Genomic DNA, 23,476 nt, shown 5'->3' on the forward strand with positions numbered 1-23,476 from the left:
AGGTTTCTGAGGTCCGCGATGAAGTCTCCAACACTTTCGCTTTCCTGTTGGTCCCTCTGGTAAAACTCGTGTCTCCTGATGAGTGTTGGCACTGCTGGGGCATAATGGGCCCTGAGGATTGGGGCGAGGTTGTCCCAGTCCATTGTCTTGACTTCTGCCGGTTCTGCAAGTGCCTTTGCCATCTTAAAAACGGTGGGACCGCAATGGGTCAGGAATACAGCTCGTTTCTTGCCAGGCGTAGCATCCTTTAGATTGTTGGTCTCCAGGAACATCTGGAACCTGTCCATATACGAGTCCCAGTCTTCGTTAGCCGGGTCAAATGGAGCGGGTGGTATAGCACTGCTAGTCATTCTGCCGCTTATTGGTGCGCTCTCAGCCACGTGCTCTGTTAGCGTTCGGTGATCAGTCAGCTCTATCGTCTCCGAATCCCACCTTCGTCGCCAGTGTTAAGTCGGGGAACATGGGCGCAAGAACGGAGACGAGGCATTGAAATAGTGACTCCAACTCTTTATTAGTGACTTCAGAACAGAGCGAAAAGACTTGGGCAGCAGCAGCTCCTTTTATAGAGCTGGCTGCTGTCACAACACCCAATGGTTTGAGTTTGCCACGCTGGGAGTGACCAATCAGCGGCGACCCGCTGTCAGCCAATCAGATCAGCCAAAAACGACCAATCACGATCCGCTATCAGCGAGCCAATCGGAAGTGCAGGTTTACAAACCTGTCATGGAAAGAAAACTATTAGAATTGCAAGCCAGCGAGCTTGCTTAGTTCAGAACAAAAAGTATACAGCCATATCTGTGCCAACATAGTGTCATCTACTTTACCAAATGCTATCTGTACTGTGGCTTCCTAACCTGTGTATATGTTTCCCCTGAAAACAAAAGATGTATTGGGATTCCCATTTTTCTAAGCACATTCCACATCATGATATGGTGCACAGAATTAAAGGTCTTTCTATAATAACACTGACTTGTTTTTTGTATTCTTTCCCCCCACAATTATCCAGCATTTATCAGGAATAATATTTCATGTTCCTCAGCTTTTCTTAAAGCCAGCTTGAACATCTGGCATCTCCTTTTCCATACAGAGCATCCTTTGCTGCACTGGATGATCTTATGCGTTATTTTGCTCTCATATGAAATTAAGGATATTATATGATAATTTCCACACTCTGTTGAATCTCCTTTTATGGTATTGGAATATAGATCAATCTCTTCCAATCTTTTGACCACAGTATTATTTTCAATTTGGTTAGAATTTTTACTGATTTTTTTTCCTGTTGCTTATCATATTTTTGTGGGTATTCTATCAGTTTCTGAAGCCTTCTGACTTTGTAATGACTGGAGTACAGATTTAATTTCATCTTCTAAACTACAGTGCTAGAGATAATTGTAAAAAGGGAATTATCTTATAAGCTATCTTGGATGTTGACATCTCTACTCTACAGTATTTCAATATACTTCTTCCATCTTTGTTTGATCTTGTTTGAATTACTTACTATCCATCTTTTGGCTTACCAATTTGAGGTTGGAACCTCCTTTTGAATTTAGAGATCATTTTGAAGATTTTCCTTGTTTTTGCCTCTTCAGTGTCTATATAGATATTATCATATTACTTCTTGTTTCTTCTGACAACTCTCTGAAATTCTTTGTTGGTTTCCTTCCTGAGGACTTTGTCTTTCTTGGCTTTGGCTTCTCTTCTCTTCTTACCAATTTCCATGGTTTGTTCTGACATCCAGTTTGTTTTCTTCAGTTTCATCTTTTGCAGTTTCTTCTCACATTCACCCTTAGCAGCTTCTTTAAGTTAATTTCACAATTCCTCTTGTTTGCTTACCAGTGAGGTTCAGGACTTCAAAGCAATTTCTACTATTCTCCTTGAAAATGAAGGGTACATGCTCAGGATGTTGTGGAAATGATGTAATTTTCTCCGTCTCCTTCTCCTTTCTTCTTTCTTCTCCTCCAGCTTAATTTAGGTACAGATAAGCAATTCATGACCTGTTCCACAGCCAGCACCAGATCATGTCTTTGATTCCTCCACTTCTTTTTAGCAATTAAATAGTCTATTTATTTTTTAGTGTCTTCTATCCGCTGATCACCATATTAACAAATATATTAAACTCCCCTCCCTCCCAGATCTAGATAGCCTCCCCTTGGATGGTATTTCAGAACTTGAAGACCCAGCTCTTTACTCAGATCTTTGGCAAGGGTGACTGAAGCTTCCTTCTGGGTATTGCAGGTTTGCTTTGGTTGTTATCTGGTTTATGTCATGTTCTGTTCTTTGGTTCTATAGTGGCATTATGTATTTTATTCCTCTTGTGTTGTTAACTGTGAACTACCCAGAGACACTAGGAGTCAGGTGGTTTAAAAATAAATTTAAAAATATGACTCATGAGATTACTAGCTTAACTTCTACACATTTTTCAAAATCTCCTTATCTTGGGCCTTATCTTGGGCCTCCTTATCTTGGGCCTTTGGGAAATTCAACTTTTTTAACTTGTGAATAAATATAAATTATATACTTGTATTTATATAAATATATTATTATAAGTGTATATTAATCCTGTTTGTAATCCAACTGAACTAGCTTTCTCTGCTTGCTATAATAACTAGTTAGTACCTGTGTCTTTTTAAAATTAAAATTCTTTTAATAAAGTAATTTTATTTAGTTTTCCGAACTGTAATACTTTGCTCTTATTCTCTAAAGCCTCTAATGCTGGTGCAATGCATTGATGTTTCATTTAGTATTAGGGGTTAGGAAGAGATAGTTTAAGAATACAATGGTAACTGACAAAGAGGATGTGCTAATTTTTGCACAATTGCTCATAATCTTTGGTTTGCTAAAGCAATAGTAATAAAATAATTGACTATTGTTCATTACTTTGAATTATAACTTTTTGTTATTTCCATCATACTAGAACCTGAGATAATTGACATTCTTAAGATATTAGCAGCAAAGTAGAATTTGCTTCTGAAACTCTAAAGTTTCCTCAGGCTTTGATCAATGTGGCATTTTCATTTTCTGATGATTGTGCCTGCCTAAACCTAGAGTTTTTCATTTGTTTTTTTTTAATCAAATAAAAAATAATCTCCACAAAGAACTCACACATTACTGATCAACTCATTTTGGTATCTCATTTTTAAATCAATAATTATAGCTGAATTACAATTAAAATAATTAAATAAACATACATGGACAAATACACTAGCAAAAGGAATAATTTTATGGATTAGATGTTGGTTGACTTCACTGACACTGTAAACAAGAAGATGTTAAGAAATTGAAAGAAAATTTGGTTTCAGAAATCTAGTACTTTAGCCCCAATCATATTAAGACATTTTATTAAGGAATAATAAAAATAGTAAATAATGAAAATAGGGAAAAAAATAAAAAATATTTATTATTTTTATTTTTTTAACTTTGTTAAAATTTCTTCAATAAAAGTTATATAAAAAGACATTTTATTAAAAGGCATAAGCTTTTATCAACCCCAGCTTATTTTTTCAGATGCATGGAGGGAACAAGACTGAAGTACAGTTGAAATAAGGATGGAAAATTAAAGAGACAGAAAGACAGGGTAGTTATACAGTTGCAGGATCACATGTGAGACACTTTACGAGCATTTTATTATAAGCATTTTATGATGTGTTAAAAAACGAATTCAGACCTGAGTTTCTCCCTCAACTTTGATGATTTTTTTTTTTCAAACTATTTTGAGATCTGTAATAAATGCCCTGATATTATTTTAGGATTTTTTAAAGTCCTGATATTAAATTAACAGATACAATTAATTATTTTGTACAGTCTAGCCCATTTGCCGTACATACAATCCAGAAAGAATTTAAAAACTATGTTAATTTTTCCAAAGTTTAGTCAAAATTTTCCATTTTTAATTTCAAATTTAATTTAACTAATTCCAAATGTAATTAAACTATCTTCAAATTTAAGTAAACTAATTTCAATTCTAATCAAATTAAATTTGACTTTGTTGGTATGGGACACACATAGAAATATGGGTCCCCAAGATTTCAATGGAATAATTAATGATCAATTGGATTATAAAACACAGAAATCAACAAAGAAAAATAGAAAGACACTACCAAAATCTTTCTTTCTAATGATAGGAGAAGCAAACCTAAAAGATGCATGGAGAGAGAAAAATGTGGAAAATAAGCAATATACTTTTTATTCAAACAGACATGCATTATGGTCTAGAATAGATATGATATGGATGTCAGCAGAATTACTTGCTAATACACGAGAAATTGAAATAGAAACAAGCACTTGGGCAGACCACAACCCAATGACAGTCATTTGGAAAGGACAAAAGAGGAGATCTAGATGGACTTTAAATAATATGATATTAAAGGAAAAAGACTTCAAACAGAAAATAGAGAAAGAATTGGTTTTCTTTTTTAACGAAAATAAAAAAGAAGATACATCTTTACAGAATCTCTGGGACATGATGAAGGCCTACACAAGAGGCTTGATAATAGACTATACAAGGAAAAGAAACAGAAAACAGAAAAAGACTTTCAAAATATTGGAAGATGACTGTAAGAGATTGGAAAAAGAATTACAGAAGTTCCCGCAAAAAAAAAGACATTGAAATTAAAATGGACATAACTAAACATAAAATGGGACTAATGGAAAAAGAGGAATTAGCACAAAATTATTAGTTTAGCAGAGTGATGGCTTTCAGGAAAAAAATGTTATTGTGTCTAGTTGTTCTGGGGTGCAGTGCTCTATAGTGTCATTTTGAGGGAAGGAGTTGAAACAGTTTATGTTCGGGATGTGAGGGATCTGTAAATATTTTCACAGCCCTCTTTTGACTCATGCAGTATACAGGTCCTCAATTGAAGGCAGGTGGGTAGTAATTTTTTTCCCTGCAGTCCTAATTATCCTCTGAAGTCTGTCTCTGTCCTGTTGGGTTGCAGAACCAAACCAGACAGTTATAGAGGTGCAGATGATAGACTCAATAATTCCTCTGCAGAATTGTATCAGCAGCTCCTTGGGCAGTTTGAGCTTTCTGAGTTGGCGCAGAAAGAACATTCTTTGTTGTGCTTTTTTGATGATGTTTTTGAAGTTAGGTGTCCATTTTAGGTCATGTGATATAGTAGAACCTAGAAATTTGAAGGTCTCTACTGTTGATACTGTGTTGTCTAGTATTGTAAGAGGTGGTAGTATGGGAGGGTTTCTTCTAAAGTCTACCACCATTTCTACGGTTTTGAGTGTGTTCAGTTCCAGATTGTTCTGGTTACACCACAAGGCAAGTTGTATAACCTCCTGTCTGTTTGCAGATTCATCGTTGTCTCGAATGAGACCAATCACTGTTGCGTCATCAGCAAACTTCAGTATTTTAACAGATGGATCGTTTGAGATGCAGTCATTGGTATATAGGGAGAAGAGAAGTGGAGATAGCACACAGCCTTGGGGGCCCCCTGTGCTGATTATACAGGTATTGGATGTGATTCCGCCTAGCTTCACCTGCTGCTTCCTGTCTGTTAGGAAGCTTATGATCCACTTACAAGTGTGTTCAGGTACCGCTAGTTGATTTAATTTACTTAGAAGAGTGTCTGGAATGATGGTATTGAATGCTGAAGTCTACAAAGAGGACCCTTGCGTAGGTATTTGGAGATTCAAGGTGTTGTAGGATGTAATGCAGAGCCATGTTAAATAGCATCATCTGTCGATCTATTTGCTCTGTATGCAAACTGCATGGGATCTAACAGCAGCTCCGTGATGGTTTTCAGGTGGGACAGCACTAACTACAGATGTTAGAGCAACTGGCAGTTCCTTGATGGAGGGCTTCTTTGGCACTGGGATGATGGTAGAACGTTTGAAGCAAGAAGGAACATAGCACATCTCCTCTGGTATAAGGGAACTAAAACACAGGGGTATTTTATTTATTTATTTTTTAATAAAGTTTTATTTGGGTTTTCACACATACAAAATACAAGTAAAACATCTGTTCTGAAAATAGCATGGTCCCGGGTTGAACTTCTTTATACAGACACAAAACTCAATTTCATGCTCTTTTTTGTATTCTATTCCATGTCTTATACTATTCTACATTTTCTATATAGTTTTTCCCCTCTTTTAATTTTCTCAATTTTATTTTGATTATCTCATCTCAATTCAAATCATTATATTTATACTTTTGTCTGTTCTGTTTCAATTTCATATTATCTTTTCTCATTAAACAAATTTTCTCCTGTAGTTACTAATTGGAGTATGACACCTTTATATCTTTTAATTACATCCATTCAACTCTTATTTAAACTTCAATATATACCTTAAGGTTATGACCTTCAATATAATACATAATACATAACTTTCAATCGAATTCTGCTTGGTACATTTTTATAATACACACTATATTCTTTTAAAAAAAAAGATTATGACTATATGTAATTATAACCCTCATTCCATTCCAATTCAATTCTATCATTAATAATCATTAAAATCTTAACATCTTTAACACTTCTTTTCAATTAAATATCATATTTCCTTAAAAACACATATAATCTCCATAATTATTTTTTCCCTTATTTCTCTTCACATGTTTTATAAATCATTAAATATTCATTTTGTTACATTTATTTATTGACAAGCATTCCACTGAATTATGATAGCTATTTTATCAGACATTTTAATCATACATTGTTTCATATGTTCTAAAATTATTTCTGTTTCTAATATAACAATACTATCTTATGTACCTTTGCAGAATCCCTTTTTCCATTAAATTTTCACCCATTATCTCTAAATAGGCCCTGTTTTTCTATATTTTGTTTTCCTTTCTTTTCCTTTCTTTCTTCCCTCTCATCTTCTCCCTCCCCTTTTTACACCCTTGTCTCTCTACTTCTAATTCTCTCTTCTGCATTTCCCTCTTCTGTTGCTTTCTGATTTTATACTTATTTTTCACTCTATTTTTTTTAGTTGTTTTTCCCAATCTTAAATTTTCCATTCTCTTTCTCCCCCTTTCCTTTTTTCCCCCCACCTAAGATTACTTGTTCATTAAAGATGGCTTCTTCTTTGTCACAATCTTCTTGTTCTGCAGGCATTTCTTGTTGTTTCTCATAATTCCAAATCTCCATTTCTAAAAACTGAAATACGAAGCCAAAAGAACCTCTCCCTTCTTGTGCATCTTCTTTGTAATTTTTAAGTTCCATTTTCAGTTCTTCTAAAAGTGGAGCCATTTTAAACAGTTTTAAACAACCACCTGATTGATTTTAGTCATTCAAATATAATAACCAAGAATCCAGAAATCATCAAGTAATCCAGATAGTCCCGAGTTATTTCTTCTTATTTCTTTTTCCACTTTCTCTTCCTGGGGTTTTTGTTGCGATATTTCAGTTAGAATGTATCTTTTGGAATTCTTGTTGAGATTTTGCTGTAAGTTCTTTTTAATTCCAGGCAGTCTCCTCCCTTCCAGATCCTGCCCTTTTATTCTTTTTCTCTCCTTTCCTGTTTTCAAAAGCTTTTAAGTATCCAGAAATCTTTATTATCTCTTTGACTTTTTATTTTCAGCATTAAATGCCTATTAATGTCAAAGTGGATTTTTTTTCCAATTTCTTGCTTAGCTCTTAGCTGTCAGTATAGGAAAAGGAGAAAAAAACCCCAAATCTTTTCCCCTTTCTCTCTCCTTTGCAGATTAAAAATCTTCTTAGGGAACGTTATTGTTTTTTTTTAATAGTTTAAATTCCAGGGTACCTTATTTGTTGCTTTTGCTGTTTGACCCGGTCAACCAAAACTTTATCTTCTTATCTTCCTCCTGCACATTCTTTTACGGTCGAGTTCTTCTTTGTGGTGGCCATTTCTGACCACCGCTGCAACCGCCTTCAGGAAAGGGAGTAATGGCCAGCTGGGGAGGAGAGATGCGGCTCTCCTCAACCCTGCAGGCAGTCTCCCCCCTCTTCACCACCTCTACGGGGTGGCTTAGCCCCGAAACCAGCCGGCTTGGGGCGCTCCAGTGGTGAGCACGGATCGAAGTCTCGCAGAGACAAAGTTTTGGTCTGTCGCCGAAGAAGCTCAAACCGGAAGACCAACACAGGGGTATTTTAGAAGACATTACATTTGAGAGGCATTGTTTTTAAATTGGGAGAAGATAAAAAGACAATATTACTTAAAAATTTCATTATGGATACCTACCATTGAAGCTTTTTCTTATCCAATAATATATAAAAAGGAACAAACAGTTAGATATGGTGAGATATTGAATGAAAAGGGTGAACTTAAATCTATGCAAGCGTTGGAAGAACAAGGTGTAAAGATGAATTGGTTTTCATATTTGCAAATACAATGTAGATTTGATAAAGATTTTAAAACAGAAGGTATCTATGATAAGTTGACTGATTTGGATAAAATTTTGATGGGTACTGATGAAAAGGTAATCAAAAAACTTTATGGACATTTATTAGAATTTAAATTGGAGGAAGAACAAGTTAAAGAAACGATGATTGCTTGGGGGAAAAATTTTGGATATGGGATTGATTTAGAGAAATGGCAAAAATTGTGGTCTCAAAACTATAAAATGACAATGTCAACTGCATATAAAGAAAATTTGTATAAGATGTTTTACAGGTGGCACCTACCCCCAACGAGAATCGTGAGAATGTTTAAGAACAAATCGGATAAATGTTGGAAATGTCATCAGATACCTAGTTCATATTACCATATGTGGTGGACATGCTTGGATGCAAAAAGATATTGAACTAAAATCCACACATGCTTGGAAAAAATGACAAAAAAGCATATAGACTTGAAACCAGAGATATTTTTATTGGGAATTATACCAGAATTATACAATAAAGAACTGAAATATTTGATTGTAAATGTATTAACAGCGGCTAGGATTGTATTTGCCAAAAATTGGAAAAATGAGAAAATACCATCACAGGAGGAAATTATTAAGAAAATAATGGAATGTGCTGAAATGAGTAGATTGACATTTGAAATCAGAGAACAAGAAGATAAACAATTTTATAAAATTTGGGATCTATTCTATCAATGGTTAGACAATAAAACATGGTAATGAAATATGTAGATTTTTAGAACATAAAGATGTATTTTTTATTATATCTAGAAAATGATTATAGGATAGATTTGAGATGGAAATATGAACTGTCATAAAACAATTTAAGTAAAATATGGATTATCTTGTAAAACATGAATGAATAATAGTATAGTCAAATGATTAATAATGATATTAATGTAACTAGGAATATTTGATTGACAATATGAGAACATATACAATGTAATTGTAATTGAAGACTACGAAGTGGAAGCACAAAACAATTTGTAAACCAACCGACATACTGTATGCACATATATGGAAGATGGTTTGATGTTTTTATGTTGTGTTTGCTTATGTTTGTCTTAATTTTTTTTTAAAAAAAAAAAAAGTTTGGTGCGATTAACCTTGAGTTTGCATCTATTGTTTGCTCTTGTGTTGTTATGGTTGAAGCTGAAGTATTCATTGACAGGTAGGACATTGCAATGTATGATTTTATATACTATACTTAGATCGGACCGAAGGCGGCGTAGTTCTAGGTTTTCTAGGTCTAGAATATCGAGTCTGGTGGCATAAGGTATTCTGCAACAAGTAGAGGAGTGAACTCTTCTTGTGAAATATTTCTGGACTTTCTCAACTGTGTTAATATCAGATATGTAATGTGGGTTCCAGACTGATGAGCTGTATTCGAGTATTGGTCTAGCAAATGTTTTGTACGCTCTAGTTATTAGTATATTACCAGAGAAAAAGCTACGTAAGATTAGGTTAACAACTCTTAATGCCTTTTTGGCTATGTAGTTACAGTGGGCTCTAGCACTTAGATCATTAGAGATGAGTACTCCAAGATCCTTGACAGAGTTTGGATCATCAACAAGGTCTTGACTATTCAGCCTGTATTTTATTTTCTGGGGTTTTTTTTTTTGCCAATATGTAGGACAGAGCATTTATTTGTTGAGATTTGAAGTTGCCATTTGTTTGACCATTCTGATACATAGTCAAGGTCTTTTTGAAGGGTAGCAGTATTGTCTGTGGTGTTGAATAGCTTTACATCATCAGCGAAAAGAACGCAGTTGCTCTTGATATGATCATAGAGGTCATTTATGTGGAGTATGAAAAGAGTTGATCCTAGAACACTGCCTTGGGGGACACCACTGTTGACAGGTACAGAATTTGATAGGACGCTCCCAATTTTGACCATTTGTTGTCTGTTTGACAGGAATGCTTCTATCCAGTTATGCAGGTGTCCGGAGATATCGTAAGATTTTGGTTTTAGGAGTAGTTTTTCGTGTATCACTGAATCAAAGGCTTTACAGAAGTCTATGTAGATTGTGTCTATTGCTTTGCCCTGACCGAGTTGGATGGGTTAATAATTGATTCCATGACTTTACAGGTGACGCAGCATAAAGAGATTGGTCTGTAATTTTCAACTAGGCTGGGGTCTCCCTTTTTGAAGATACGGATGACCGTGGCTTGTGACCATAGTTTTCGCAAGGAGCTGGTCCTGAAAGATTTTTCAAAGATTATGCTTAGAGGTTCGGCTATGGCAGTGGATAGCTTTTTTAAGAAAGGCATATATTCCGTTCGGTCCAATAGATAGAGATGGTTTTAGATTGCATAGTGCTTTTTCAACATTGTCTTCTGTAAAATTGAAAATCAAAAACTTGCCTGCTTTTTCAAACAATTTTGAGATGCTCTTCATTAATTCTGTTCGTTCATCTCTCATATCTTGCTCGGAAATTGATGCCATTTTCTGTAGCTAGAATAGCTCCATCGTTCAAAAAATCTTGGCTGCACCCAACTTGGTTCCTTTGTATGGCATGTTCTACCTTACTTCTGACAAAAAGTAAGTGCTGCATCACATTTATGTTTTGCTCTCTAATGGCTTGTTTGTAGGTATAGGTAGGGAAATAAACTACGATGATATCTCTATTGTCTGCATATTTCTGTCATCTTATTTGGATTCCAAAATATTTTCAGCTCTCTCCAAAACATCTGGCAGAGTTCTAGTTGCTGCAATATCTCTAAACAGCTCTTCCATTGGATTATTTTACAGTATGTATAAGTGAGGAGCCTCTGTGGCGCAGTGGTAAGAGTGCAGTACTGCAAGCTAATTCTGCAGCCAGCTGCCTACAATTTGGCAGTTCAAGTCCCACCAGGCTCAAGGTTGACTCAGCCTTCCATTCTTCTGAGGTGGGCAAAATGAGGACCCAAATTGTTGGGTGCAATATGCTGACTCTGTAAACCGCTTAGAGAGGGCTATAAAGCGGTATATAAGTCTAAGTGTTATTGCTATTGCTATATAATTCTGTTTTAAATCCTCTTCCTTCCTGCATCCTTAGTGCCCCCCTTTCTTCTTCTCATTGTCTCCTTATTATCAACCAGTTTCAAGTGTCTTAAGAGAAGCATTCATTTTTTTGTTTTTGCTTAACCTTTTGCACTGCTAACATTGAATGAGTGAATGAATTAGATGACTACGGGAAGTCTATAAAAAGGACATGAGTAGACCATTATTTTCACACTGATACTGAAGGCCATATACAACTATTCTGATTGATTTGCTAATGTTATGCTTCATTCATTTCTCCAATTACTATATAAAAGTGAATTTAATTATTTATGTACTGTATGAATGTGCATTTCTCTAGGCAGTTGAGCATGATATACATTTAATAAATCATTAACATCATTTGTTGCTGACTTTTTCACTTTCAGTTTAATTGGGAGATCCTAGTTTCTAGTAGTATGAGGAAGAAAAATATTTCCTTTTCTACTTTATATGTATGTGTGGAATCATGTTTGTTATTTTAATACTTATTCTGCCATTGAGTCTTTGTCAATTCTTTGCTGCCTTTTTTGTTTTAACTTTTTAAATAATTTGGTGTTGTCAACAAATATAATCATTTTATAAACTTCCAGGTTAATTCTTTGGGAATAATATTTTAATATTATTATGTTTATTTTAATTACTTTTTCTTATATACAGAGCAAAAATATTTAAAAACTACCAGTGATGAAACCTGATGTATTCCATTCTACATGAGTGGAGGGAGGTAGTGGGGTTCTACATTTATGTCAGCCAAGAAGTGTTGTTTTAACAAATCTATTAGTCTTTAACCAATCTATTAGTCTATTAGTCTTCAGCGATGGGCAAATGATGAAGGCCATATTCCAAGTGACACCTGTTCCTTGAGAAAACAAACCCCTTTCTGTTTCCTTGTATAATATGCTAAATAAATAAAAGGAAAATTATGTGACATATTAAGACATCTCTATGCATACCTATTCAAGAATTCTGCAACCCAAACTGCTGTTTTTATCACACTTGTATCTGAACAACACAAATACATTTATGGTAATTAATCATTTTGGATATACTTTAAATGTTATAGTAAACCATATTTAATTCTTATAAATTTAAACTGCTGTCATCCAATAAGTATGAATTTAATTGTGACATTTATATGTAACATATATACAGTTGGCTTAAAATATTTCAGATCAATCTGATTGAGAACTTGATCTAATGAATGTATTCTCCATATTGGATTTGTAACTGTTTTATTTTGAACAATGTGGTGCAATAAAAAGCATGCATTTATTACAGGTGAGGATACTCCAATTTCCTTTCGCATGGCCTGGGATAAAGAGATGATTTTTAAAAAACACGGATCAAGAGTGCCTTTCCTGGGATAGGCTACGCTGCCACTTTACCTCCTCTTAGATCTATGCCCTGATATAAAAATGCAGGCGTACGTCACAGCTTATATCATTTTCTTTCCTCACCGTTTTCTCTCTGACAGATGTTCGGAGATTATAAAATAACTGCCCTCCACCAAGCAATCAAGCTCAAATTGTGTCCCTGGCTTTCTGTCAGCCACAATGAGTTCATCCGACCGGAGGGGGCTCGGGAGGAGGGAGGCGACGCCGTGCGCAGCCTTTCCTCCCCCATTTATCTGCGCGTCGGCCGGCATAGATGTGCTTCGGTCTCGACTGCTTTGCCGACGCTTTGCTTGCCGGCTAGGGTCGCCCGCCTGCGGGTTTTTCTCGGGTAAAGGAGACGGAGAGGGTCTTCCCCCCCAGTTTTACGCTCTGCTTTCCGATTGGCGCAGCCGCTAGCCTGCCTGACACCAGCCTGCGACTCCCGCGTTCCTCGCCTTGCTCTGCTCGCTCCACCTCCCTCTCCCGGCTCGCTCCACCCCGGCTCGCTGTCGTCGTCCTCGTCCTCCGCCCCCCGCCCGGCAGCTTCGGCAATAGCAGCAGCAGCTGTCTGCGCCGCTAGTCCGCCGTCCTCCCAGCCGCCCGCCATGGCTCGCGCGGGGGCCTCCTCCTCCTCCCCGCCACCGCCGCCACAGCCTCCCTTGCCTCTCACTCGGGAGGCGGCCGAGGAGGAGGAGGAGGAGGAGGGGGAGGAAGACGACGGCGAAGAAGACGGAGAGGAGGAGGAGGAGGAAGAAGAAGATCCCCCAGCCCGGGCTCTCATGCCACGCTCCTCCCCGGTGCCCAGGCCTCAGCACCCCAGCGCCCCAGAGAACTGCTCTTCGTCAGAGGACGACGGGGAGGATGACGGGCACCACCAGCACTTGGCCAGGCCACTTTCTCAGCATCCCCCAGGCCTGCCTGGGCCACCTTCCCAGCATGCAGTGCAGGACAGCCGAGGGCTCCCCTCCCAGCATGCTCAAGGGCACCCTGGACTGTTTTCCCAACATGCCACTGCAGCTGCCACCCCCATGGAGGAGCCCTGTCAGCACACCGCAGGCCGGCATGTGCTGTTTGCTGATGCCTTGGGCCTGCCCTTGGCACGCTGGCGGCGCTACCAGCCTTGGCCACCGCCTTCGCCAGAGTCTCCCCCTGAGGTGGTGCCTTTCTTGGCCTCCCTCCCCCCCTCCACAAGTACCCCCTACCTTTTGCCATCCTTTGTGTTGCAACCAGTGGGGCAAGATGAGGATGAGAAGCTTGAACGGCTGCGCCAGGCCAAGGTAGAATTGGAAGAAGTTTTGCCACCACAGCCTGGAGAGCCACGAGTGCTTCGTGGTACTGTGCGTGTGCTCAACGTTTCTTACCACAAGGCTGTGCATGTGCGGGCCAGCAAAGACCGGTGGCAAAGTCACCGGGATTACCCTGCCCTCTATATTTCAGGGGGCTCACCAGATGGAGGCCTGACTGACCGCTTTGCCTTCTGCCTGGAGTTTGGCGATGAGGATGAGGAAGATGAGGAAGGAGGAGGAGCCCAGCTTGATTTTGTGGTGCGCTATCAGACCGAAGAAGGAGTTTACTGGGCCAATAACCAGGGCAAGAATTATAGTGTGGTACTGAAGGGGGCAGCGGCTACCCAAGTTCTACCCACGAGGTCTTCTAAAGAAGGTGAATCACGTCGGCTCAAGAGCTGTATGAGGCCAGTCAAAATCAGGTAATGCTTTCAGTGCCCTTCATATACCTGAAGAAAGTGCATCTTTGAATTATCAGTTCCATTCTTGTAATCTAATTTTCTCCAATGCAGTGCCCTCCAGAACAATTGCCCTATAACTCCCATCAACCCCAAAGATGAAGTGAGTTGTAGTTGTACTCCAAGACCTGAGTATCTTTGCTCTTCTACTCCATTTATATCCAGGGTTTTTTTAAATCTAATATTACGTTATCAGTTAATCTATGTCTCTTTTTCAGGTATCTTTCATAGACTTAAGACCACAAATGGACAAGAAAAAAAATGGGTATTTAGGAACTAAAGAGAAGTTTGTTTCAAATTCTTGCCCATTTTCTAGATTCTGTTTCCTTCAGTTATGCAAATGACATTTACTAGTTGTACTCTAGTTGCGATAGAAGCCAGCATTCCAAAGAAATCTAATTTACTATGAAGGAAAAAGAGTGCTGATGCATGCTGCTTAATCCCTTTTGCTTGAGTCCTCTGCTAGTGGGAGTGTCTGAACAGTGATTTTTTATTTTGGGTGATGAATGAATTAAGATTTTTGGGATATGTCTCTGTAATCAAACTGAAATCAGGAATCGGCAATGATGGAAGAGCAATAAATAAAGAGAGATATCTGGATTTAAGGTACTTCTTTTAGTAAAAGGTTAGAAGTGGCATAATGAAAAGACACATATTCACCATAAGGCAGAATTCTTGGAACTTTTTGTTTTACCCTGATACATGAACATTCTCAAATTGTGAGATGGGTATTACTGAAGATAATATAATCAGCAAAGAAGGTGTGAGATTCCTCCTGTCCCATTCCAGTTAATCTTCAATATATTTTCACACATGATCCAGAAAGCATCATTTTGCTAATGATAGAAAGTATGAAGACTTAAAAAGAGAAAGTTGAAGAGGATAGTTTTAAGGCAAATGCATACTATAGTAATTTCTATTCAGATTATTTAAAAAAATGTTTTATGGGAGGTTCCCTACCTTTATGTATGCAGTAAAGCAGATTGCTGCACATGTAGCACTGTTTCCAGCAACAAATGTATCAATGTGGATTGCTTAAAAATGCACATAAAGGTAATCCTTGACTTATGACCATTTGTTTAATGATTGTTGAAGTTATGATAGTGTTGAAAACAGTGACTTACAACCGATCCTCGCACTTATGGCTGGTGCAATGTCTACACAGGCACATGATCAAAATTCAGGTGCTTGGCAACCAGCATGTATTTACGTCTGTTGCAGTCTCCCAAGTCACATGATCACCATTTGTAACCTTAGCTGATCTCCAACAAGTGAAGTCAATGGGGCAAGCCAGGTTTGCTTAACAGCTGTGTGATTTGCTTAATGAGTACAGCAAAAAGGTTATCAAATTGGGCATTTATATCACTAAGTTCTCATCCCAAATGTGACCATAGGTCAAGGACTACCTGTATGCATCTTGGGCCCTGATTGGTTCAGGTTTCTTAAAATATTTTTCATTTCAAAAGTAAATCTATATAAGGACTGTACCAATTCGCTGTCAAGGCAGGGGTTTATATGAACCACCACCACTTTATAGCTTCCTGTCCACATGTTGTATGTTTACTGATAGCCCCAGATTTTCTGACTGACACAATCTTGCTCACTTTACCTCATAAACTGTGCAGGAGTTTTTGATGTGTCATTAAGGATACTGAATTGTCAATTTCTGAATACCTTATTTTGATCAAACAGCCTAATTTCTTACTGTAGGAAAGATTTTTTTTATTATGCTATAAGAAATACTGGTGTGTACACAGCAAGTGAGTTTGTTCCTTTTAGTACCACTTGTGAAAACAGTCCACCCTAGACCAGAATTGAGAACTAACATAAGTACAACTCATTTTCTATGTACTGTAATAAAGAAGATTGTCGCCTACAAATGATTATCATCAGTGGTGAATATTTTATAAGCATAGCATTCCATAGCTTTTTCCATCTGATTCTGCAGTAGTCTTTTTTCTTGGAATTGCCTTACTTTGTTCATAAACCTATATTGGGGGGGAAATGGGAAAAATCATTACAATTCAGCAGTCTAGTATTCTTTTTTGTTCTAAGGTGTTATTTTATCACTGTTATAGATACTTGAATGTACACATGGGAGGAGGAATAAACTGATTTTTTAGCATCAGCCTAGCCATGGTAGACAAACCACTACTGAAGCTTTTAATCCTTCTTTGCATTTAATTAAAGATTTCCTGTTTGCTGGTTTTGTCCATATTTCTTCTCTGTTGATTGTGACAGGAGATTATCTCCTCAACCCATAGTCTTCATCATCAGCCATTCAGTCATATCTGACCCTCAACCACTCTAGGGATCAGCACTCTCCATGCCCCTCTGTCTTGCATCACCACCTTCACAGCTGCAATGGTCATCCCAGTATCATCTTTTGTAATGTCCAGCCAGCAGGTGCTAGAGTGGCCCATTCTCCTTTTCCACTGATTACTCCCAGCATGATTGACTTTTCGAGTGAATCAGCTCTCTTGACATGACCAAAATATAACAACAGCCTCTGTTTGGTGATCTTGGCTTCAAGTGATACTTTTGGTGAAGTTCGGTCTAAGACTTTATTTCTGCAGCTCATGGGATGTGTAGTAGTCGTCTCCAGCCCCACAGGTCAAATGCATCCACTCTTCTTCTAGAATACAAGTTTCACAGCCATAAGTAGTAATTGGAAAAAATATTGCATTAACTAATCTGCATTTGGTTGCGAGGCTGATGTCTTTACTCTTTCAGATGTTATTCATGGTAGACATTATAGTTCTTCCAAGTGCTATACGCCTTCTGATCTCAGGGCTGCAGTCACCACTGGCTGATTGTAGAGTCTAGGAAGATGAATTTCTTTACTGTTTTGATGGTCTGATTGTCGATCTGCACTCTGACCTATGTGTTCTCTGCAGTTGTCTTTATCTTTGTTTTCTTGATGTTAAGGTGCAGTTCGATTTTTTCACTTTCATTTTTGACTCTGAGGTTTAACCTCTCCAGATCCTTCTCGCTTTCCATGGGCAATGTTGTATCATCTGCATATCAGAGGTTGATATTCCCACCACCGATTTTAACCCCAATGGTAGATTCCTCCAAATGTGCACTTCTCATAGCTATTTCTGTGTACCTGTTGGATGGTATTCTAGGTGACAAGATTTAAACTTGCTAAGTGCGTTTTTCAGTTCTGAACCATTTTGTGTCTCCATATTCCATTCTTACAGTGGGTGCCTGGTCAGAGTACAATGACTATACTCAGTTGAAGGCTTTTGTATAGTCAATGAAGCACATGTAGAAGACTTTTTGGTATTCCTTTGCTTTTTCCACCATCCAACATAGATTGGCAATATGATCACACATTCCTTTTCCTTTCTGAAATCCTGCTTGTATATCAGGCAGTTCCCTGTTGGCAGTTGAATTCAAATGATACTAAATTATCTTCAAGAGAATTTTACTCACATGTGGTATCAAGGCTATGGTTTGGTGGTTGAAATGGTCTTTTGTATCACCTTTCTTTGGTATTGGGATAAATATTGACCTTTTCCATTCTTTTGGCTCCAGGCCACACTTCCATACACTTTGGCAAAGTGCTTGTCAGTCCTTTTATTGGCTCTGGTCTCATCAACCCTCCAGGAATTCCATCAACTCCTAGGACTTTGCAGTTAGGCAACTGGTTGAGTGCTCACACTATTTCCTCCTCTATGATACTTAGTTCCATTTTCTCAACCCATAGAGATAGTTAAAGTTGCATTACTTTAGAGAGCCTATTCAAAGATCAGTTAAGAGGGTATTGATGATTGATCCCTCCAGGCTTTTAACAGGGAGGAACACAAAAGATAGAATCTGCAAAGACTATTGCTGAATCAGATTTACCTATGATCAAAAGTAAAGAGAAGAAAACCCACTATACCTGGGAATTTGTTGAATATTATACTAAATGCTGTATAAAAAGTTGCTTAGTAGTCTTAGTAGGCGTTCTAGTCTGGAAGCAACATATCTGATTCTTATGATACTGACATAGAACCATATTCCATTTATTTAATGTGCATAATTAGGAGGATTTTTCTCCCCTTATGTTCTTAAAATAAAGGCTTACAACTAAGGCATAGAACATGTACTTAGGTAGATAGAGTTTGGTATGAAAAAGTAATAAACATAGCTGCAGATTGTTCTCTTAGTTATTGATCCAGGAGAAAGGAAGGCACACCCACTAGGGTTATTAAGAGAATTTGACTTAAGGCAAAGTTCCTTACGAGTAACTACACGCTCATGAATATTGATCAGTCCAAGAAAGAGTTTTCTTACACACATATTAAGGGAACCATGGAATAGGTTTGACAATGGATACAAAGCCCCATATAAAGAGCAGAACATGGAAAAATGAGGAAGAATGATCTTGTGTGCCTGCCTGCCTGCCTCCCCAAGACTCTGGGTACATTGCTTTACAAAGAAATAATAAAACATAACTTACAAAATGCATAAAATATATGTATTCCTCAATTCTATGTTCTAGATGCAATGTAGCATTTATATACAGCATTTTTCTGTTTGGTGAAGACTGGAGGAGGTTGAACTCTCAGTGTCTATTTATTATGAATATTATTCTGTCTGCATGTGAAGTGCTGGATAGAAATGTAGATTCTGCCCCCGCCCCCTCTTTTAAAATTTAAAGAGAATCTGAATTTTGACAATTTTGTATCTGTTGCATTCAGTGTGGATGATAAGAGGGACTATTGTTTTGCCATGTTGTAATTATATCTGAAGAAACTCAAACAGGTGTTTCCTTGCCTAGGCATAGGTTTGTTGTGGTAGTTTGGGATCCTTCTGGTAAAGTCTTCAGTATTATTTCTAAAATCATAACAATCCATTATATCATTGGACCCCAGGAGTCTCTAACTTTGGAGACTGGTGTGTTGATATTATTTCTCTTGACATTTTTTATGTTATCCACTAAAAAGGCAATTAAAAATGTAATCTCATTGGGAGGTTTGTCACCATTCTATGTTGCTAGTACAAGTATTTTTTGCAATTAGCTCTAGATGGATTTGGTTTAGGTTTGCTATGGGTTTGGGTTTCCTTGTCAGTTTCCTTAGAACTTTTTAAGTCATCTACATCCTTTCATGTGACATTGTATTGAAATACTGCTATTATGTCACATTTAGCTTTCTGTCCTTTAGGCCAGGGGTCCCCAACCACCGGTCCGCGGACCGATACCGATCCGCGAACAACTCTTACCGGGCCGCTGGTTGCTGGCGCCGCCATCTTTTTTGGTAAAAAAGTGCTTCCGTGAGCTTTTCCGGTAGAAAGCTCACCGAAGCACTTTTTCATCAAAAAGATGGCGGCGCCAGTGCTCGGTGAGCTTTTCCGGGTAGAAAGCCATTTCTACCCGAAAAAGCTCACCGAAGCATAGGCCGCCATCTTTTTGACGAAAAAGTGCTTCCGGTGAGGTCACCGGAAGCACTTTTTCAAAAAAGATGGCGGCACCCAGTTGATGCCGGTACCGGTCAGCGGCGCCCAGCTGATGCGGTACCGGGCCGCGGCGCAAAAGGTTGGGGATCCCTGCTTTAGGCAAAACATACCCAGTTCTTTTAACCATTCTTCATAGACTTTAGCCTTCAGGCTATACCCACCATCATCTCTGTTCCTCTGGTTTATTTTGCAAGTCAATGGCAACAATAAAGGAGTCATATGAGTATCATTTAGGCTTGCTGCATCTAGCTGACCTAATCAGAAAACCAACTCCACTAGTATTTTGTACTACGGAAACCCTCAATATTATCAGTGTACTCTTAGAGTTAAGCATCAGAGTATAGCTGAGCACAGTCTTAATCCAGGAATTTGTTTTCAATACCAGGATGGAGTCTGCAGCACTTTCTCATATTCTGGTTTGTGAAAATCTGGATGACCAATTTGTTGTTGTTTAGTTGTTTTCTTATTTTTATACTGTGATGAACCTGATTATACTAGGATTGTCTGTTGATAACTGCTTCTTTTTAAATTCCTGCCTGTATCATCACTGTTAGTATTTAGCCATCTTGTCTTCTGGTTCCCTCTTTTTCAGTTCCCTTTGTTTTTTCCAAGGATCCTAAGCACCCAGTAATTCTTATCTTTACTTATGCACCCAAAATATTTAAATTTAAATTTTATTATTGGTACTTCTAATGAATAGTTGCTTTAATACTGAATTATTCATTCTTCATACCAGAGGTGGGTATTCAGCAGGTTCTGACCAGTTCTGGAGAACCGATAGCGGAATATTTGAGTTGTTTGGAGAACTGGCAAATACCACTTCTGACTGGAGATTTTACAGTATCCTGCCATGCCTACCAAGCCACGCCCACCGAACTGGTAGTAAAAAAAATTGAATCCCACCACTGCTTCATACAGTTCATGGTATTCTCCTTAGAGCTGTTTGGATCGTCCAGAGAGTGGGTGGAGCTTCAGTTTCTGCTGTTGTAGGCTGAGCTTAATTTCTGAGGAACGCTTCTCCTTCCATCACGTGGCTTGCCATCGCGTTCCCCAGTTTATGCTCAGCCCTCGTGCAGTTTTTGAATGTGCTCTTGGCCGTTTCAGGAAAGCCCTATTTGATTCGTATTTCTTTTTCACCAGGTTGTATTTATTTCATTTGATTGTTTTCTTCTCTTAGCCCTGCGCAGTTGGTCCTGTTTAATTTCTAGAGTTCCCTGGGAGGTCCTCCCCCCAGGGGGTGCCAAGGGGAAGGCTAGCAAATTTACAAGCTGCCCCCCCCCACCCTTCCTTATTGCCTTTCTGCCGCTTTAGTTCTGTTCGCTTTAAAACGCTTTAAAACGCTCCGTTTCGCTCCGTTCCCCCCACCGAACTCTGTTTTTTATATCGTTTGAACGTTTGCTAGTTCCTTTCTGTTTGTCCTTCCCCTGGGGACCTTGGATTGCCCCTGGGGAGTCTCCTGGTCGCTGCAGAAGGGCCCCTGCAAGCTCAAGTAGTGGCGGCCGCCATTTTGAGCGCCGCCTCGTGGCCGGCCGCCATTTTGTTTTCCCGAGGCTTGTGTTCCTACTTATCTTTCCGATCGCTGCAGCGTGCCTATTTAAAGCAGCAGGACCGGCAGGCCTGCTGAGAAGACAAATTTGAGTTGTTTTCTGTTGGAGGCTTGTGTTCTTACCTCCGTTTGTTGGCTTCCCCCGCAGCCAGCCGTAGCGGCCGTGGTTTTTCTTATCACCACTCCCGCCCTGTTCCGCCTGGGAAGGCAGTTTGGTACAGGCCCGGCTTTGCCCTTAAGGCCTCTGTCGTCCTCTGATCATCTTGATCAGCCCTTCTAATTCAAAAAAAAAAAAAAAGGAGAGAGAGAGATCTTAAAAATTCTAAATCAGAGAAAAATTAAGAGACACGAGAAGGCTTAATTGAATAAGTTTGCAAAAATAATAATAATAATAATAATAATAATAATAATAATAATAATAAGGAAATACAAGGAAATAACAACAAATACGACAAACAGATTAATTATAAACAAATATTAAACGGGAGGGGAGGCGTAAAAGAATTTCCCAGGGCTCCTGGCCTTCGTTGTAGGTCGACCCCTAGGCGCGCCAACCGCCTCATATTTGATCCTTTATCTTCCTCAATTATCTAAAATGGCAGAAGGCAATCCTTCAAGAGGCCCTTCTTTAAAGGCCAAAGCTAAAACCCACCATCTGCGCAGTCAGGCTAAGGAGCCCACCAAAGCCTCCCAAAGGGACGCTCTAAGACGACACAAGGCGCTAGAAAAACAAATAGACAAACGCACCAGACAGGCAGGCTCAGTGCCTCCAGCACCAGTCACTCCTTCTACCTCTACTCTACCCACCCCTCCTGTAGCTTTTTCCTCCCTATCCAGGCACAGCTCGCCCTCTCAAAGGCACCAGGCCCCTGGAACACCAGCCAGGCGAACACCAGAGGCTACCTTCACACCCACAGCCGCCGGTCTGCGCCAGGAGGAGCCTCTCATTCAGGCGGTTCCGGAGCAGCTGAGAGCCTGGATGGAGCTGGCTACCCGCCAAGGAATTGCGGAAGGACTCCAGCAGATGGCTAGGCCGGGGTTGCCTCCGCCGGCCACCAAATCCGTAAGATCATTCCCACTCATTCAGGAACCGTCTCAGGATCAGGTACCTCTTCAAGGGGGGGTTCCCCCTCAGTCAGGGAGGACGAGGAGGAGGCGGAAGGGGACCTAGATTTGTGCAAGGAGGAGGAGGAGGAACAATTTGATTTGGGGTTCTTACAATACAACGAACCCCTTCCTGACTCAGAACCATCAGAGGCAGAGATGTCCGAGGACGAAGGGCTCACACCCGACCAACCCTCCTTTGTAGGCTATTCAAATCCCTCCTCTTCAAAGCCAGGAATATCTCGCGTCTAACTACTCAGAACCCCTCTGATCCCACTCCTCTAGTTCCGGAAGGACCAGAGGACTCCATGTTTAAAGAGCCTGTGGTGGAGGCCGAGGTCATCCCAAACCCCCCCCATCTTCTTGGATCTGGTGTCCAAGCAACTGGCCTCCTCAGCTGCCCCCCCGGCCCCCTCGGCCCACGATAAAAGGTTCTTCAACCTTGACCCAGAGCTCTCCAACCTTCTGAGCACCCCGGAGGTTGATGAGCCCGTTGTGGGCCTGGCCTTTTCCTCCGCCCTCAGCGACCCCTTAGAGGCCCTGAGGCCGGAGGAGAAACGGTCGGAACTGGCCTTATGGCGAGCTCACCAGTCGGACGCATGGGCGATCAGGGCGGCCACGGCCGCTTCCTTCTTCATCAGGTCATCCATTCGCTGGCTTCGCCAGCTTAAGCAACATGTCCCGACTTCCAATATCCGCGCCCATCAGGATATAGCCAAGATTACGGCCGCAGTGGAGTTCTCAGCAGACGCCACCTTTCACTCGGTAAAATTCTCCTCCCGCGCCATTTCCTCTCACGTCTCGGCCCGCCGCCTGCTCTGGCTAAGGCACTGGCAGGCAGATCTCAAGAATAAGGTGAAACTAGCTTCTGCCCCCCTCGTGGGAAATAAACTGTTCGGACCTTCCCTGGATCCTCTCCTAG

The 23,476-nt window shown here is 39.6% G+C and overlaps 1 protein-coding gene across 1 annotated transcript in view; it reads left to right on the top strand.

Moving 5' to 3' along the window:
• Positions 1–13,237: 13,237 nt before the first annotated feature.
• Positions 13,238–23,476, top strand: part of PPP1R3F (protein phosphatase 1 regulatory subunit 3F) — a 52,209-nt gene continuing 41,970 nt past the window's right edge. The window contains exon 1 of the mRNA XM_026676172.2: positions 13,238–14,420. Within this exon, the coding sequence (XP_026531957.2) occupies positions 13,318–14,420 (1,103 nt within the window). The 5' untranslated portion in view covers positions 13,238–13,317. The remainder of the gene's footprint in view (positions 14,421–23,476) is intronic.

This window comes from Notechis scutatus, chromosome 2 (genome assembly GCF_049901735.1).
Source record: "Notechis scutatus isolate UNSWTSFEM ecotype Mainland chromosome 2, rNotScu1.2, whole genome shotgun sequence".
NCBI lineage: Eukaryota > Metazoa > Chordata > Lepidosauria > Squamata > Elapidae > Notechis > Notechis scutatus.